This window comes from Monodelphis domestica, chromosome 4 (assembly GCF_027887165.1).
Source record: "Monodelphis domestica isolate mMonDom1 chromosome 4, mMonDom1.pri, whole genome shotgun sequence".
Classification (NCBI taxonomy): Eukaryota; Metazoa; Chordata; class Mammalia; order Didelphimorphia; family Didelphidae; genus Monodelphis; species Monodelphis domestica.
Genome location: NC_077230.1, coordinates 345,948,770 through 345,967,624, shown reverse-complemented (window position 1 = coordinate 345,967,624; position 18,855 = coordinate 345,948,770). Strand labels below are relative to the sequence as shown.

At 38.1% G+C, this 18,855-nt stretch overlaps 1 protein-coding gene across 1 annotated transcript in view; it reads right to left on the bottom strand.

The window, feature by feature from the left end:
- PGM2L1 (phosphoglucomutase 2 like 1) overlaps window positions 1-17,509 on the bottom strand; it is an 80,568-nt gene extending 63,059 nt beyond the window's left edge. The window contains exons 1-2 of the mRNA XM_001367761.4: window positions 16,799-17,509; window positions 763-930 (exon numbers count right to left, since the gene is read on the bottom strand). Coding sequence (XP_001367798.1) covers window positions 763-930; window positions 16,799-16,909 — 279 coding nt within the window. The 5' untranslated portion in view covers window positions 16,910-17,509. The remainder of the gene's footprint in view (window positions 1-762; window positions 931-16,798) is intronic.
- Window positions 17,510-18,855: the final 1,346 nt, after the last annotated feature.

The window sequence follows — 18,855 nt, the reverse complement described above, 5'->3', positions numbered from 1 at the left end:
TTTATAGTTTACTCAGGAGGAAGGGAAGAAGCAAAGGCTTCAAGAAGATTTGGGAGGTGAGGGAGGCAAAAGGGAGAGGTTGGTTAAGGGAGGGAGTGAGGGAGGAAGGAGAGGTCAGGAAATAGATTGAAGAATCAGCCATCAGTAGGGATCAATAGGCAAAAACCCCAGAGTAGTGTCCCCTGTGTACCAGCATCTGTGTGTGTGTGGCATCCCTCCATTACATATAAGTAGGTTTAGGTTCCTATTAGCAGCTCTCTCTAGTCACAGCCAGACAGAGAACAACAGTCACTGCTGAAGAAACAGGTTCCCCTCAGTTTACCTTCACTATCTCAAGAAGTAATGGTTTCCTTCAGTTTACTTCCTCTATTTCAATTCCCTTGGGAAAATGATGAAGCATCAATACTATCAGATAACTGAGGTCTGATTTTTAAACTACTAGCCAGATGCAAATTTAGATAATTTGTAACTTCCTTTGTATTAATTTGAAACATTACAATTCACTTCCTGTTTCAACCCACATATGGTTGCTAAGCAACTGAGCTATAACCCTCTTAGAATAACCAGAAGGAAACACATATGAAGAGCCAAACTATGACCTTTAAGGTACACAGATGGCTTCCCAAAAGAGTCACAGGAATGTCCAAAGGTCACAAGTTGGTAAGTAATTTATACTGAAGAGAACCTTCCTCCAAATAAAGGTACAAGCAAAGAAAATATAATTGAAAAAAACCTCTGTACATGAGATATTTCAGTGCATACCTGTGTTGACTGGATCACTGTAAGGTCATTAATATAGCAAAATCCTGCTCCCATGGCAGAACGAAGCCCAGCAGTGCCAAAAGTCATCCTGCAGCAAAGTCGATCTCTTAGCTCCTTATTCATTCCATTTCGTAAGAGATTTTCAATTTGTTCTTTTGTCTTGGGATTCTAGAAAAATAAAATTGTAAAATTTAATTTGCCCCCAAAAATATAAGCAGAATAAAAAAATAAATAAATCCTCAAGGTATGATATGATATCTAGACCATTATAAACATAAAATATTACATTTGGATACTTTAAATGCAAAATTCATACATACATGTAGGATAGGAATATGTGGCACAGTGACGAGTGCTTGACATGGATCAGAAAGTATGTTCACTTCAGATGCTATGTGACCTTGGGCAAGTCATTTAACCTCTCTCAGCCTCAGTTTCCTTATTTGTAAAATGAGGGAAATGATAGCACCTGCCTCAGGGTTATTGTGAGGATCCAATAAGGTAAATATATACAATACTTTTCAAACCTTAAAGTGGCATATGAATGCTATTACTATGATGAAAATGACAATGACTCTCTGTTAACCTAAGGTGGGTTAGCAATGCCTCCTTAATAAACTATAGTTTTTAAGAGTTGCCCTGAGCACTGAGAGGTTTTACTCAAGATCAAAAAGTCATGGTGCATCAAAGGAAGAACATGAGTGAAATGAAATATTCTGTGATAAGAAATCACTCAAATGAATGTGAAAATCATGAAAGGACTTATGTTGATACAGATCAAAACAAGCAGAACCACAACAATATATACACAATAACTACATTATTAGTAATTAATTATAAAAATTAAAATAAGTGAAAAAACTCTTAAATAGAAATCAAATTCTAAGAAACTAAAAACCAAATGAAGGTACTAGAGAAAAGATAATATACCTTTTCCTTCATAGCAAAGAGGTAGGTTAGGGTAGAATATTGTACACATTCTCAGAGAAGTTATTTGGATGTTTTTATTTAATTGATATTAGTTCCATTCCTCTAAAGTTACCTTCCATGTGCTCTGTTTATTTATTTATACAAGTTCTGTCTCTAATTAGAATGTAAGTTCCTTAAGGGTAGGTGTGGTTTTGCTTTATCTCAGTAACTACAGGGCTTAGAACATGAATCAGTTAAGCTCTTAATAAATGCACATCTTCAATGGAAATTACAAAAACTCTGAGGTACCACTCTACATCTATATCAGATTGGCTACTATGACAGAAAATGAAAATGACAAAGGTTGGGGGGGATGTGGGAAAATTGATGAAATTGTGAACTGATTCAACCATTCTGGAGAGCAATTTGGATCTATGCCCTAAGGGCTACAAAATCCAAACACATCTTGGGCAGTTGGGTAATTCAGTGGATTGAGAGACAGGCCTAGAGACAGGAAAATCTGGCTCAGACATCTCCTAGCTGTGTGACCCCAAGCAAATCATTTAACCCCCCACTGCTAGCCCTTGTCACTCTTCTGCCTTGGAATCAATATACAGTATTGGTTTTAGGGCAGAAGGTAACGGTTAAAAAAAAAAAAAAATATATATATATATATATACAAACATACCCTTTGACTTAGCAATATCACTATTAAATCTGTATTCCAAAACAACAAAAACAGTAAGTTAAGTAAGACTGAGTCCCACATCTTCAGAGGTCAATTGAAGCATTCTCTCCATGCAAGGTCAACAGCAGTAGGGTTGGGTTTTGATGGATCAATAAATAGAAATGGGAAAGTATCATACTTGAGGGAGAAGATTAATGCATTCTGTAAGGTCAAGGAACACTATGAACAAATACCCTGAGACAACAAAGGCTGGACAAGACCAGAAATGACAATCAGTACTTTTGGGTAGGATAGTAAAATATAGAAAGAGTATATCATGAAAGAAAGTTGGAAATTTGGTTGGAATCAAGTTACAGAAAATCTTAAAAGCCAGGGTAAGGAGTTTAGAATTTGAGAAGGAATGGAAAACCACATAAAGTTATCAGGTATGTTTTAGAAGCAATTCATGTTGAGAAATGGGTTCAGCTGGATAGCTTCCATAGTCTCTGCCAGCTCTAAGATTCTGTGATTCCTTTTTTGAGCAAGTGAGCGACACGCTCAGAGTTTTGACTAAGAGACCAAAGCCAGGAAGAATAGTAATAAGGCTATTACAATAATACAGGAAACTTCTCATGTGGATCTGAATGAAGCAATTTTTTAGGACATTATTAATTCTAAATATCAAAGAATGTCATGCATAAAAATTAATTCTAATTTGTAACAGAAATACCTTTTTACAATGTGATATTTTTCCTAATAATGTTACATTCTGCTTTATACTTTATTTATAATTATTATCATTTATACTACATTTTGCTTTTTATTTAAGCTCAAAAAGAGATTCCCAGTATCTGATTGTTATGTCTGAAAATAAGCCAGGATGAAGATAAGGTTACTTTCACTTTTAGAGATAAAAACATGAAAGACATGTCCAATAACAATAATATTGTAAAGAAAAATAGATTAGAAAGATGAGATAATCACTTCAATGAGTGACCATGATTCCAAAGGATCAGTGATGAAGGACACTAAATTTTCTCCTAACAGAGAAGGGATGAGTTAAAATGACATAAATGAGACATACATTTTTGGATATGGCCAATGTAGATATTTGCCTGACTATACATATTCCTACAAGGCATTTATTTTTCTTTTCATTTGGGGGTAAGGAAGTAAGGGAGAGTGACACTAAAGATAAGCCTTCCATTCATCTCTCCCTGAAACAACATAAGGAATTATAGATGCTCAAGAAATCATTAAAGTTACATATTGAATTTATTATATACTTAAAAAGAAAAGCAAGCTCTACATAAGGGAGATTTGCAGTTTCATGTACAATTCACTCCCTACCTACTATATATCAAAATACTCTTTGTGTTTTTAAAGTTCAAAATAAAATAAAATGAAAATTTGTGAATTTTTTACAGTAAAGTCCTACTATGTTTCACTATAATACATTCATAACCCTGGGTTTTTGAAGGCTATCCCATCGGGGCACAAGTTGTGGTTGATCCTACCAGATCAAAATGGCTTCAAAAGTACAGACCTGCTAACAGATTGTGTATATTGTCTGAGAAACACCCTAGAAAAGTGGAGAGAGGTTCATAACAGAAAGTTAGCCATCAGGTAATTTTCCCCTCTAGTTATAGCAACTCACTAAGATCATCTGAAAGCAAAAGATTGTAGTCTGTGTTAGCAGAGGGAGAACCCACACTAAGAAAAAAGATATTTGAAATATTAAAGTAAATATGCTTGAGTCTGGATGCAAAACCACAAACGCCAAAATAAAAGTGAAGGAGAAATCCTTAAAAGAATCTGGAATTAAGCCATTTCTACTAGGATGTCAGTGTTATTTCAGATAATGTCAAAAACTAAACATTCTTTCTCCTATTCCGCTTTTAACTGGCTCCCCTTTTGAATATCATTTCTGTTCTTAAAATAATTGCCTGTCTCTTCTCTTGCATTCCATACATACAATCAGTCACAAATCCTGTTATTTCTTCCTTCTATATAATTCAACGAATTTATTATTAAGCACCTACATAGGAGTTTTTTTTAACTCTTACCTTCTGTTTTAGAATTGATACTATGTGTTAGTTTTAAGGCTGAAGAGAGATAAGGGCTAGGCAATGGGGTTACATGAGGTTAAATGACTTACACAGGTACATAGCTAGGACGGTGTGAGGCCAGATCTGATCCCAGGACCTCCCATCTCCAGGCTTGGCTCTCTACTGAACCACCTAGCTGCTCCCTACACAGGAATTTGAAATATAAAAGATTTACCAGGCATATATGCAAAGGTCTTCAAAAAGAGAAAGCTACATATACTCCAATAATATCACAGGAGTCTCTTTTATGGTAGTAAAGAATGGGAAACAAAGTCAGATGGCAATTGGTTAGAGAATGGCAAAACAAGTTGGAATATCGAAATAAAATAGAATATTACTTCATTATAAGAAACAATGGATATGATGAAAACAGAGAAAACAAAGAATGTCATTTACATGACATGATGCAAAGTGAAGTAAGCAAAACCAGGAAAACAATATACATAATTGCCAGAAAAATAAAATGGTCAAAAGTGAATGCTGTATAATTATAAATGAATAACCTTGGCTTAGTTAAATGTGAAAAGCAACTTTCCCCCTTTTTTTTGCCAAAGTGGGGAATTATGAGTATGGAAGGTTCCATAATGTCAGATTATTTTTTAATTGACTAGTTTTGCTAAACTTCTTTCCCCCACATTTTTATTGTTTGTTATTAAAGATAGGGATACGTAGTGAGGAAGAATATGCTGAAAAATGTAGAAAATAAAGTATATTCAGAAAAATTATTTTCAAAAAAGAAAATAAGAGGCTGCAGGGATATAGTAGATAGTCTTAGAATTAAGAATATCTGTGTTCAAATCCTGCCTCTATTATATTTTGGCTGTGTGACTAGGCAAATCACTTAACAGTGCTGTAGGCACTTCTCTGTAGTACAGGGTCAGAAAGGAGAGAGGGAGAGGGAGAGGGAGAGGGGAGAGAGACACAGCTAGTTTGGCCATTCCCTAACCAGTGGGTTTCTAACATTGTTTCTAGTTCTTTACTACCATATATCAATGTATAGAAAGCCAGGCCTGGAGAGGGGGGTGGGTGGTCCTGGGTTCAAGTGTAACCTCAGACATTTCCTAGCTGTATGACCCCAAGCAAGTCACTTAACCTCAACTTCTTAGCCCTTACCTTATCTTCTGTCCCAGAACAAATACCTAGAATCTAATCAGACAGAAAGTAAAGGATTATTTTTTAAAAAAAGAAAGGAATTAAAAGAAGCACAGGTCACAGAATCATCAGTTTTGAGCTTGGATCTTAGAGATATTCTAGTCCAATTGCTTCATTTTACAGTGGAGGAAAGTGGGGCCCAGAGAGGTTCAAGAACTTGTTCCCCCGCCTCTAACCCCATTTAATAAACTCTAGTATCTCTCTCTCACTTCCAGGATCAAATATCAAATATCAAATCCCCCATTTGTCATTCAAAGTCCTTCATTACCTGCCCTGCTACACTCACACTTTTTCAGTCTTCTTACACCATACCACTTACCCCATGAACCAGGCTCTCTCACCGATTTGCCTCCTGGCTTCCCTGACTTCCTTTGAGTCCCTGTTAAAATCTCATTTTCCATAGGAAGCCTTTCCTAAATTTCTCTTCCTTTCCTCTTTTGATTATTTACCATTTATCTTGTACAGAGCTTGGCAGTATTTAGATGTTTACATAGCTTCCCCCTTTGGACTGGAGACTCTTTGAGTGCAGAGACTAATTTTTTATCTTTCTTTATATCTTCAGTGCTTGCTTAGCAAAGTGCCTGGCATAGAATAGGTGTTTAATAAATGTTTATGAGTTGCAAGTGGTAGTTCCTCCAATGATAAATCCATTATCTCTGACCATTTCAGTCCCCTGCTTAAAATTTCCAGTATCTATTGACTGGAGGTAAAAATACAAACTCTTCAGTTTGATATTTATTTTTTTCCACATTATTTTTTAAAAATATTTTTTCCATGGTTACATGTTCTCTTCCTCCCCACTCCTAGAGCTGACAAACAATTCCATTGGTATATATGTGTCTTATTACCCAAAACCTATTTCCAAATTATTCATGTTTATAATAAGAGTAATCTTTTAGAACTACAACCCCAAATCATATACCCTTCAGTTTGTTATTTAAAGTCCTTCACAATTTGGCTCAAGTGTACCTTTCTGGACTCTTTTCTCCTTATTTCCCTTCACATACTCCATATGATCTAGCCAGATTAACACACTTACTGAATTTTTCATTCCATCCTATGCCTTAATAACTGCTTTATTATGACTTCCTCCTCTTTTGTGCCCTGAAAAATGCTTAACTTCCCCTTCAAATATCACTTCTGTGTAGATGTCTTCTAAATCTATATATTCAGTGTTAGTCTGGCTCCTGAACTTGTTCTGCATCACCATCTGCCTACTGGACAGCTCCACCTACATGACCCATAAGCATTGCAAGCTCCACATAGCCAAAGTGGAACTCATTTCAGGATTTCTTTCAAGTGTAGCTTTGACTAGATGGCTTGAGGTCCCTTTTGATTCTCATATTCTATGATTCACCCCCCCCCCATCTTCCTCTTCCTCCTACTTCTATGGCACCACTTTATGTTTCTTTTTGAAACTGTAGTCATTCTCAATTCTTTTAATGTTCCTTACTCCCCCCTTATGCCTAAATAGTAGCCAAATGCTACTGATTTTACCTTCACAACATTTCTCCCTCTAACTAACAAGGTCACTTCCTTAATTCAGGTTCTTATCACTTCTCACTTAGATAACTCTACCAGACTACTTACTAATTGATCTTCCTGCCTTCATTCCCCAATCCAGCATCTATACAGGTGCTAAATACTGAAGCAGGAATCTAGCCAAGTCACTCCTCTTCTAAAGAAGCTGCCTACTGCTCTGGAATAAAATATCAACTTCTCTGTATAGCAAATACAGCCCTTTACAACCTGGTCCCAGTCTCTCCAGTCTAATTTCACATTACTATCCATTCATACATTCTATGGTCTGGCCAAACTATATTTGGCTGAACAAGTTATAGTGTATGAATTGATGGAATACACTATTATGCTATAATAAAAAATGGACAGGATGATTTCAGAAAAACCCGGAAGACATGAATTGATGGAATACTATTATGCTATAATAAAAAATGGACAGGATGATTTCAGAAAAACCCGGAAGACATAAACGGATACAAAGTGAAGTGAGCAGAACCAGGAGAACATTGCACCCAACAGCAATATTGTAATGATGTTTAACTGAAAGGCTTAACTACTCTGATCAACACAATGATCCACAACAATTCCAAAAGACTCCTGATGAAAAATGCTATCTATTATTGGATAGAGAACTAAAGGATTTTGAGTGGAGAATAAAGCAAAATTTTTTCTTTATTTTTCTTGTCTGTCTTTAAAAAAAATAATATGGCTAATGTGGAAATGTTTTTTATGACTTCATTTCTATAATAGGCATTATATTTCTTGCTTTCTCAACGGATGAGGAATTGGTTAGAGGGAGAGAATCTAGAACTGAGAATAAGTTTTTAAAAAGTCATTTCTGCTCCCCCCTCAAACTGTTCCACATTCTGTCCCCTGTCCATGACATCTCAACTTCCATCTCCATGTCTTTACTCAAGCTGCCCTCATATATGGAAAGTACTCCTCACCTCATTTTTGCCTTAGGATCATTAATTTCCTTCAAGGCTCAGCTCAACTGCCTCCTTTCACAAGAGGGAAATCCTTCCAGATCTCCCCTAGCCATTCCTGTGAGAGTCCTCCCCACTGGGTGAAACACCTGTGTATGTCTTTTATATGGACTTATCTATTAAGATGTTGTCTTGGATTAGAATATAAATTCCTGAAGGTCAGATCTTCATATACTCATGTTTAGCACCATACTTTGCAAATAGGAAATATTCGATAGAGGCTTGTTGATTTGAATTCAAGATCAGCCTATATAGAGAAAGATTCTCCTGATCTCCCAATTGCTAGGGATCCTTTCTTTCCCAAATTATTTTATATTTAAATGTTTGAATGTTGGATCAACCAGTAGAAGGTAAGTTCCTTCCAAACAAGTGTGACTTTAAAAATGTTTTTGTTTTCATTGTATCAGTAGCACTTAGCATAGCCCCTTGAATGACTGACTTCAAAGAGGACAATGACAAAGTCTCTCATATGCACCAAAATCATCATAACAGTACTTTTTATGAAAATAAGTAACTAGAAACAAAGAGGCTGCCCACCAAATCAAGAATGACAAAGTTGTGCATTGCATTGAGCACTGGACCTGGAATTAGAAAGACCTGAGTTAAAAATCTGACCTCAGACATTAGCTGTGTGACCCTGGACAAGTCCTTTAATTTCTGTCTTTGTTTCCTCCATTGCCAATGGGGGCAAAAATAACACCTACCTCAAAGAACAGTTATGAGGACTGAATGAAATAATATGTAAGTGCTTAGCAAGGTGCCTGGCACACAGTAATAAATGCTTGTTTATATATTTATTACTGCTATGACAAAGATGAAGAATTCAGAGAAATATATAGAGACGTTTATGAAAGTATAATAGTACTTATAAATATAAAGTATAATAAGCAACAACCAAAAAACTATATATAAAATAATTTAGAACAATATAAGTGGGGGAGGGGGGAAAGGAAACTGAAAGCTGAGTAATTATAAAAGCCAAATTTAGCCCCAGGGTAGAATAAAGAAAATGTACCTCTCTCCCCTATAGGAGGTAAGGGGCACCATGGGTGTGGCCTATTGCACAAACAGTCAGATATGGGTGATAAGTTGGTTAGTTTTGCTGAACTGCTTTTTTTCTTTTAACATCTTTGTTACAAGGGATTTTGCTTAGTGAGGGGGAAGGATGTATTCAGAAATTACTGTATTATAAAAAGCTTCACTAATACATCTTTAAAATTTTTAACTTTTTTTTAAAAAATTGGGTGAGTGATAAACTTCTCCAGTCTAACATGTATACATAAGTGAGTTATTTCATATGTATGTGAGTGTGTGTTTAAAACATCATGTTACTCACCTTGGCAAGGTTATTTAATTTCTCTAGTTTTATCTATAAAATGAAAATACTTTATATGCCTGAAATGCAGGGAGGTGGACCTGCTGACCTGGGAGGTCCATTCCAGTTCTAAGATTTATGATCCTATGAATACATACTTTATCTGCTTCAGAAACAAAAAGAAATTTTAGCTTTTGGTGTTAAGAACTACTCAAAGGGCAGCTAAGTAGCTTAGTGGATGGAGCCAAAGTGGAGTCAAGAGAACCTGGGTTCAAATTTGGCATCAGATACTTCTTAGCTATATGACCCTGGTCAAGCCACTTAACCCTGATGGCTTTGCCTTTACTTCTCTTCTGTCTTGGAACTGACTGATTCTAAGACAGAGGGTAAGGGTTTTGGTTGTTGTTGTTGTTGTTGTTTCTTAAACCCTTACACCCAGGAAATTGAGGTTAAGCCCAAGATCACATAGCTAGGAAGTACCTGAGGTCACATTTGAACTCAGGTCCTCAACAGGTCTTTCTAATTCCAGGTCCAGTGCTCAATTTAACTCAGGTATTTCTAATTCCAGGTCCAGTGCTCAATGCAATGCACAACTTTGTCATTCTTGATTTGGTGGGCAGCCTCTTTGTTTCTAGTTACTTATTTTCATAAAAAGTATTGTTATGATGATTTTGGTACATATGAGAGACTTTGTCATTGTCCTCTTTGAAGTCAGTCATTCAAGGGGCTATGCTAAGTGCTACTGATACAATGAAAACAAAAACATTTTTAAAGTCACACTTGTTTGTGCTACTTAGCTGCCCCAGTAGATAAGGGTTTAAAAAAAAAGTTGAGAAATATGGCAAGAGAAATAAAAATTCACTAAAAATTTATGGAGCAGTAACAATGTAATTAAATATATATATGTATGTATAAATATACATATATATATATATATTAGGATTTTTGGAGAAAATCAAGTGATAAAGAAAAGCTTTAGAAGGGAAAATCACACATACACACACGTATATGTAAACCCTTACTTTCTATCCTAGACAAACAGGAATAAAGTACCTTTCCTAGGGTCACACAGTTAGGAAGTATCTGAGTTCATATTTGAACTCAGGCCTTCTGAATCCAGGTCTGGTGCTCTATACACTGTGCCACCTAGCTGGCCCTTAAATTAAGTATATTTTCTATCTAGAAAGCTCACAGTCAATTATAGTGGCTTCATAACTAAGAACAATGGCAATTGACAGAACAAAGAAACTTTCACATATTTTTAAGGCAATGGTTAGTACTGCTCCCAGTTTTTCATTATAGGTAAGAATGTTTAGGAATGTTTTGTTTTCTTAAAGACACTAGTGGAAGATTTAGTATAATAACTTTTTGGTGTGTACAAAGCTCTACATCATTAATCATGTGGTCTATTCGGTATAATAACTCTGAACACCAGAGGGCAGCAACCTCAGTACTAATTAGCAATTATTGTTGACAGCAATTAACTGTGTAACAAACTCCTTAAGAAAAAATTCTCTAATAAACAATGTGACTAGATTTATAAACCTTGTATGAAAAATGAAAGAAGCACTTTTCCCACAGGGAATGACATAGCTAAATTATTTTTTTTAAATCCCCAACATTGGTTGAGTAGTAAATACATAACTAGTGTGAACATGGGGATGAACAGGAGCAAAGAGAAATTTGAAGTTCAAAGAGATGCTCAGAGGAGGAGCAGATGGAACTTCACAAGACATCAGGGGATTGATGGAATTCTAGCCAGGCCCAAAAGCAGTTGGAGGAGAAAAATCAAGCTTCTTGTCTTAGACTCTTTGGAGCTGGGAGGGAGAACTACTTGGCTCCGAATATATACAAGTCTCTAAATCCTTTGTTTGAACAGAAGATCTCAATTCTCAACTGGAGCCAATCTTTGGGATAAGGACTCTCTTTTTCCCTTAGGGAACCCAGAGCTTATGAAGATTACCTAGGTCAAATATATATAGGGAATATAGGTGTATAGGTATGTAAATATATATATATATACCCTCAAATATATATAGGGAAATATCTTAGGGATCTTCTCTTCCCACTGTCCTTTCCCATTACCCTTCAACAATTTTATACCCAAATAAATTAGATATTTTGATTTATAATAGAACTTGAATCAGAGTCTATGTATTAGGAGGGGAGCTTCAAATCTGTCATTTAAAGAAGGAAGCTGAGGGGAAATCTGACTTACCACTACAGCCTAGTCAGATTGAATTCATTGGTAAAGATCAGCTTGGGGATAGGAGGGAGGAAGTGTCATGTAGCATTCAATCCCCAAACAGCTGAACATTGGTTCCTTCTTTTTCAAAGTCCCTCTTGATAATACACTAGTAATACCAAAAATATGTATTATGTATATACTGAATAACTAAAAGAAGATAAAATTTTAATAGTTACTCTGCAAAACAATTTTTAAAAATAAATGCAGATGGAGAATAGGGGAAATAATCCTCTATACCAGGAGTTCTTAACCTCTTTTGTGGATCTTTTGTACCATAGCACACTGATAAAGCCTATGGACTTTATTGGAATCATGTTTTTAAGTACATAAAATAAAATGCATAGGACCACATTGGAAATTCATTATAGTGAAACAAGTAGTTCTCAGTTATTAAAATATTTTCACCATGTATTTCTCAGTCTCTATTCTCCAGCCTCAGGTTATTAAAATATATATGTTTTTTTTTTAAAAAAAACAAGCTCACAACTGGAATGACCTCTAGGAATTGATGCAAAGTGAAAGGAGCAGAACCAGGAGAACCTTATACATAGATACTGATACACTGTGGCACAATCAAATGCAATAGACTTCTCTACTAGCAGCAATCCAATCATCCAAGACAATTCTGAGGGACTTATGAGAAAGAACACTAGTCACATCCAGAGAAAGAACTGTGGGAGTAGAAACAGAAGAAAAACTGCCTGATTACATGGGTTGATGGGGATATTAGACTAAACAATCATCCTAGTGCAAATAGCAATAATAAGGAAATAGGTCTTGGTCAATGACACATGTAAAACCCAGTGGAATTGAGCATTGGCTACAGGAGGGGGGTGGAAAGAGGAAAGAGGAGAGGGAAAGAACATGAATCATGTAACCATGGAAAAATATTCTAAATTAATTAAAAGTAAAAAAAATAAAACAAGTTCACAGACTCCAGAGTAAGATCCATACTGTAGATCAAAGAGATAATATGGCAAATCTAAGAGAAGTGAAGAAAAGAATCAGAGACGGATTTTTGGAGAAAATCAATTGATAAAGAAAAACTTTAGGAAGGGAAACAGGGAGTCAAAGAAACTCAGAAAAACAAAAGTCACAAAGATACAGGTACCTTTTTACTTGTAACTGAAGAGAAAGACAAGGGACCTGTCAAAACCAGTGAATCTATATAGTTTCATCTTTTTTATAAAATTGCTCACATGTATATATAGCACTTTAAAAGTTTATAAGCCATTTGCCTCACTACATTGTGATACAAGTTGAACTCTCATTTTTACAAATGAGGAAAATTATGATAGAGGTTAAATGATTTGCTCAAAATCAGAAAAGCTAATGTCATATAGTCTGTCTTGAGTCCAAATCTTCTGACACTAGGGGCTAGTTCATGACACCATACTGCCTTTCAGAGATGAGTATATGTTCACATAAAAAGTCAGTCAGATAATAAACATTTATTAAGTGTCTGCTTTATTATTTATGATTATTTGCCAGGTACTGTGTAAAGCTTGAAGATACAAAAAGTAACTTACAATTTTAAAAAGGATGAAGAAATGGAGGGAACAGAATTTTTAAAAGATAGAATTCCATTTTTCTTCTGTCAAAGGAAAGTATTAATTTACAAAAGGCTCATAAAATGTTTATATGCTATGTGTTTTAGAAAAAGTGATATTAAAAAATTATTTCTAAGGAAACTAGGCAACTGCTGCTTTGAATTGAATATTCTTTTAGTTCAGTCCCTACTTTTCACTGCTTGAATGTCAAGACCAGGTAAGTAGAAAAGTCTGAGAAACTTAGAACAGTCTGAGATAAAGCTAAGTGAGGTACAAAGAACCCTGATCTAACATCAAGAAAATGAGGGTTACAGTTACAGTTCTTCTACTTTATGGTTGTGTGGCCATGGTCAAGTTTTTTTTTTCCTCTAATCTTTCTAAGCTTTATTTTTTTTACTTCTGTAACTAGATGATCTCTAAAAGCTCTTTCAGGGTAAACATGTGCACACAAACAAAAATAACCAAAGACCAATTACTAGTGAATTTTTTGTATGTATGCCATTTGTCTCTACAATTAAAATTTAAGCTTCTAGAAGATAGATGCTTATGAATCCTTGTATTTTTCACACTGCCTAGCACAATGGCTTTCATTTGGTAGGTGCTCAATAAGTATTTAATTACATATTTCACATTCAGTTTTTAAAAATAGTGATATAGTAGGTGCCAGAAGGATGTATCCAAAATTTTTCCTAATTGTGTCCCCTATTTTTTAAAAAGGACTTTATAACAAAGAAATACTATTTTCAATAATGTTTATATTTAGCCTTCTATGGACAAAGCTAATTGTTAGCAAAGCTTTCTTCCTTAATTTTACATCATGAATAAATTAATCTTTGTTTGAATTCTGTACCCCCAAAGGTTACACTTTCCTTAAGATTACAATTCTAATCAAGAATTAACTTTTGCTTACAATGAAGCCATTACCAAAAATATGCAAAAAGAAACAACATGAGAGCTGGTCACTGTTTTCCCTTACATTATTCATGCTGTATTATCTTAGTCATGTGATTCTTTCATTTAGATTTAAATACTTCAAGGATAGTCATCTTCATTTCATTTGTAGTCTGCCATAGTACCTAGTACAATAAGCATTTAATAAATGCTGGTGAAAATTACATTTAAGTCACTTGAGTCTTCCTGAGATAATGATAATAGTAATAAAACTAACAGCTAACCCTCGTTAGCAATTTTAAGATTTGCAAAGCACACGACACATATCATCTCATTTTTTCTTCACAACAATCCTGTGAGGTAGATGCTATTATTATCTCAATTTTACAGATGGAGAAGCTGAGGATTAGAAAGGTAAACCAACTAGTACAAAGCTGATAAGTGTCTGAGGCAAGATTTAAATTCAGTGCCTAGCATATAGTAGGTGCTCAATAAATCCTTGTTGACTTGAAAACTTCCTGACTTGGGAGTCTGGTACTTTTTCCATTACTGCTCACCTAGCTGTCTTGAAAGCAAGACTTTCTAACGATTATTCCATCCTACAAATTTTACACACCTAATTTCACCAAAAACAAAGCATAAATCTGATCATATCAGGCCACAAAAAAGAACTAGATTTGCCAGCTCTGATTCAGGACACCTGAATATGTTTAGAAGGAGTAAAATTCCCAGATGAAAATTACTCTGTAATAGTACCCAAAGTGGAGGCATTTTCCCATTTTCTTCATTTACTGAAGCACTATGTGCCAGGTGTTAACAATTCCAATTTAGACTAATCCTTTTTTTAAAGTATTTTCAGTCATCATCTCATAGAAGTAATTACTACAATATTAATTTCTCTTAGTCCTAGTTCAATGTCCATTGATTTTGTTACCTGCATTTTGTGCATCTTGTTTTGGGGCATTCACCAACCTCTTCCTAGCTCAATTCAATTAGAGAAACATTCACCACATATGAAATATCTGCACATAAACATCACTTTCTCACATACTGTATCCCACATATTCTGGTCTTCAAACAAGGGAGGGATATTTAGAATAAAAAGCATCAATCCCTCCCCACCCAAGATAGCAAGAAAGGTGATATTTTTAGCTAAATGGGAAAACACTGATAAATATTTGCTAGCCAGGGAGAGGAAAGAATACGAGGGAAACACCACTGACAGAATTGGACCTGAGGCTGGAAAGTAGACACAGAACTACCTGGTGATAAAACATGGTAATATAAGAAAAGGGAGTCAGGAATAACGGTTAGAATTGTCTAAAAATGTGCCTCCTACACACATACACACATTCCATCGTACTAGGAAATAGGAAGTGGAAGAAAGGAGTAGAAAAGGCTTCACATAAGGAGGGACACTGTTTAGAATGAATGTTTTGGTAAAGAATGACAGGCACTTGCAGGTTTGTTGTTTTTTTAATCCACTGCACTGCGAAGAGAGCGATTGCAGATGTCCCATGCAGAGGGGCATAAGGCGTATCCTCGACTCTCTTGCAAACCATGGGTATCCTCCGCCCCACCCCCACAGAAACAATTTGGAGCGCAGGGTGGGTCTAATCCAAGGAGGAATAATAAGCACAAGAATGACAAGAGGAAGAAGCGGGTATCAAAACAGAACAGGAAGGTATTGGATACGTGGGAGGGAAGCAAGAAGAGGTGGGTTTCTTGGGAGTCGAGAGGAACTGACAGGGGGTGCCTGTCGGTTAGGAGGGGACATTGATGGGTACTTGGGAGTCAAAGGGGAGGGTAATGAGAGGGACTTGGCAATCGGCAAAAAAGGAAGTACTTGGGAATCGGTAAGAGGGAATTAATGGGGAGTACCTGGGATTCGAGAGGGAGACAATAAGGGGGTACTTCCAATTTGGGAAGACGGGGGCAATAGGAGGTACATGGAGGGTTTAGAAAGGGAGGAATAAGAGATACCTTAGTGTGAGGAGGAAGGGCAATAGAAGTCTTTGGGAGTCAGGAAGGGGCATCAGTGGGTTCTTGGAAGTAGAGAGGAGGCGATAGGCAGTACTTGGGTTTGGAAAAGGGGCATTAGGCTTACATAAGAGTGTTGGAGGGCAATGGGGGTACTTGAGTTAAGAAAGAGTGTAGGAGGTTACTTGGAAGTCTGGAGGGGGAAATAGGGGTTCCCAGAGTCAGAAGGGAGACAATAGGAAGTACCTGAGGAGGAGGGTAGCAATGAAGGGTACTTGGGAGTTAGGAGAGGATGAGCGCCCCTGACAGCCAAGGAGGCATTGGAGGTACATGGGAGGTGGTGGGGCAATGGACTGTATTTGGGGGTCAGGATGGGATGATGCGGGTATCCGAGAGTCGAGAAGGGGGCAGTAGGAAGTACATCGGAGGAGGGGGAAATGGGCAGTGTTTGGGGGTCCGGAGGGGATGATGGGGGGGTACCTGAGAGTCGAAAAGGGAGCAATAGGAGGTATCTGGGAGGAGACAATGGGCAGTATTCTGTCGGGAGGGGATAATGGGGTGGGGTACCTGAGAGTCGAGAATGAGGCAATAGGAGGTACATGGGAGTCGGTAAGAGGGATACGGGAGGAGAAAGGCAATTGAGGGTACTTGGGGGTCAAGAGTAGGGTCGGAGGAGAGAGAGGCAGGGGCGGGGCGCGCCGATACAGACCTTGTCCCAGCGGAGCCACTGGCCCACGGCGGTGTCCAGCTGCGGGTCTCCAGTGAGGTAGGGAGCGCTGGGCAGGTTGGAATTCATGTCCCCCACGGTGCCGTCCCCCATGGCGGCGAGGGCGGAGGCAAAATGGGGTGGCTGCTCACCGGGCTGTGGGCGCCCCTGTATCCCCGCAGGGCATCGGGCAGTGAGCGAGTGGCTCGGGCACCTGCCGCAGCGGCAGAGCGCGGATCACTGACGCGGCAACGGCGACCGCTCCTCAGCTCCTCTCCTTCCCTGCCTCCCTCCCAGACTAACTGACTGACAGTCGGGGCGGGGGCGGGGGCGGTGGCCCAGGCGGCTGCGGAGCGAGCCGGGAACAACAGCGGGCCCCAGCTGTCTGGATCGTACCCGCCGCACGCGCAGCCCCTAGTCCCGCCCACGCGCGCGCTCTACCTCCGCCCAGGCTCCGCCTCCTCGCGCGGACTCGCGCCCGCGCTCCTGGCACCGCCGCAGCTAGTCGCGCTCCCGATTCTCTTCACAGACCCCGAAAAAATAAAGAAGGGATTAAGCAGAGGGCTCCGGTTCTCCTCTAGCTCCGACCCGTCCCATCCCTCTCCCTTTTCTTTTGCCCGGAAGGAGACTGTCCCACCACCTCGGGCCACTCTAGGTGACCCGCTATTCGAGGGCACCCGTCAAACTCCGACTTCGGGGCACGAGCCTCTAGAGGAGTTGGTAGGGAGGAGAGATGCCTTATGGTCTCATGGGAAATGTAGTTCTCTTCTTTCCCTGGCTTTCGTGGGAGCTACTTTGGGCAAGCTGTGTGGTGGAAACCGGTCCACTCCCCGGACACGCCTGGTGCTAAATAAATGAAGCGGACTAGAGTCGAGGCAGCGACTTCGGCCTCTTTTCAATGCAATTCAACAGATGCCTCCCCCCCCCCCCCAGGACAATGCTAGGTGGTGGGGAGACAAAAACAAAACGAACTAGACCCTGCCCTCAACGAGCTTACCTTCCAGTACAGGAATATGACTTAAAAAACAGAAAGTGGAATTGGGAAGGAATTGCTCACTGGAGGCAGCTATCCCTGAAGAAAGTTCCTCCTCCAATGAAGATCTACAACTGTTCCACATCTTACAGATTTGCTGGGGTCCAAAAGAAAAGTTAAATTAATCAGAGGAGGAATTTGAACCCAGATCTTCCTGGCTCCAAAACCATCTTTCTATCCATTACCCAGACCCATCTGCTCTAACACAAAGCTTATACAAAATAATATTACCAACACCAAGTGTAAACACTGTAATAGAAAGTAATTTCAAGAAGGATCCAGGGACTAACAATGAGGAAAATCTCCAATAGACTATTGTCGTTAGAAAAAAGCTGAGAATTCTGTGAAGGGTGGTATGTATATATAGCAATGTCACTTTGGGGACCTGAAGAATAGGTAATAAACATACACAAATACACACACACATTTGTTTTAAAACCAACATCCTGGACCACTCCCCAAGACATTAACCTCTGTACTGTGAGCTGAGATGAGGGGATGCTCTTTGGGCCAATCCTGGATCTGAGTTCTGCCCTTTAGGATGTGAAAACTACTTCTACTAATGCAGAATTGATCAGTAATTTACAATTTGAGGGGCTTTCCAGGAGGCAAGAAGAACTGAAGTGATTTATTCCGCATTCCTCATTTTGCACACATGACCTCAAGTCTTCCCAACACTAAGGTTTTCTCTGCTACCCTATACTACTTCTATGGATGCTTTTTTTGTTTGTTTATTTTTGTACTTAGAAATTTACTCTTAAGAGCAGTAAGGTAGGTTAGTTGCAGGGCAGTCTTAGAGTCTGGTACTCTGAAGTCTAAATTCTGCCTGCAGTTACTTGCTAGCTGTGTTTTCCTGGGCAAGTCCCTTAACTATTTTTCTGCCTTGATTTCCTCTTCTGTAGAATAGCACTTATCTGACAGGGTTATTGTGAAGATCAAATAAAGACCATATATGTAAAGTGTCTCCTAAACCTTAAACCTTAAAAATGGTAACTATTATTCACAAATGGCATGGCACCAGCATTGA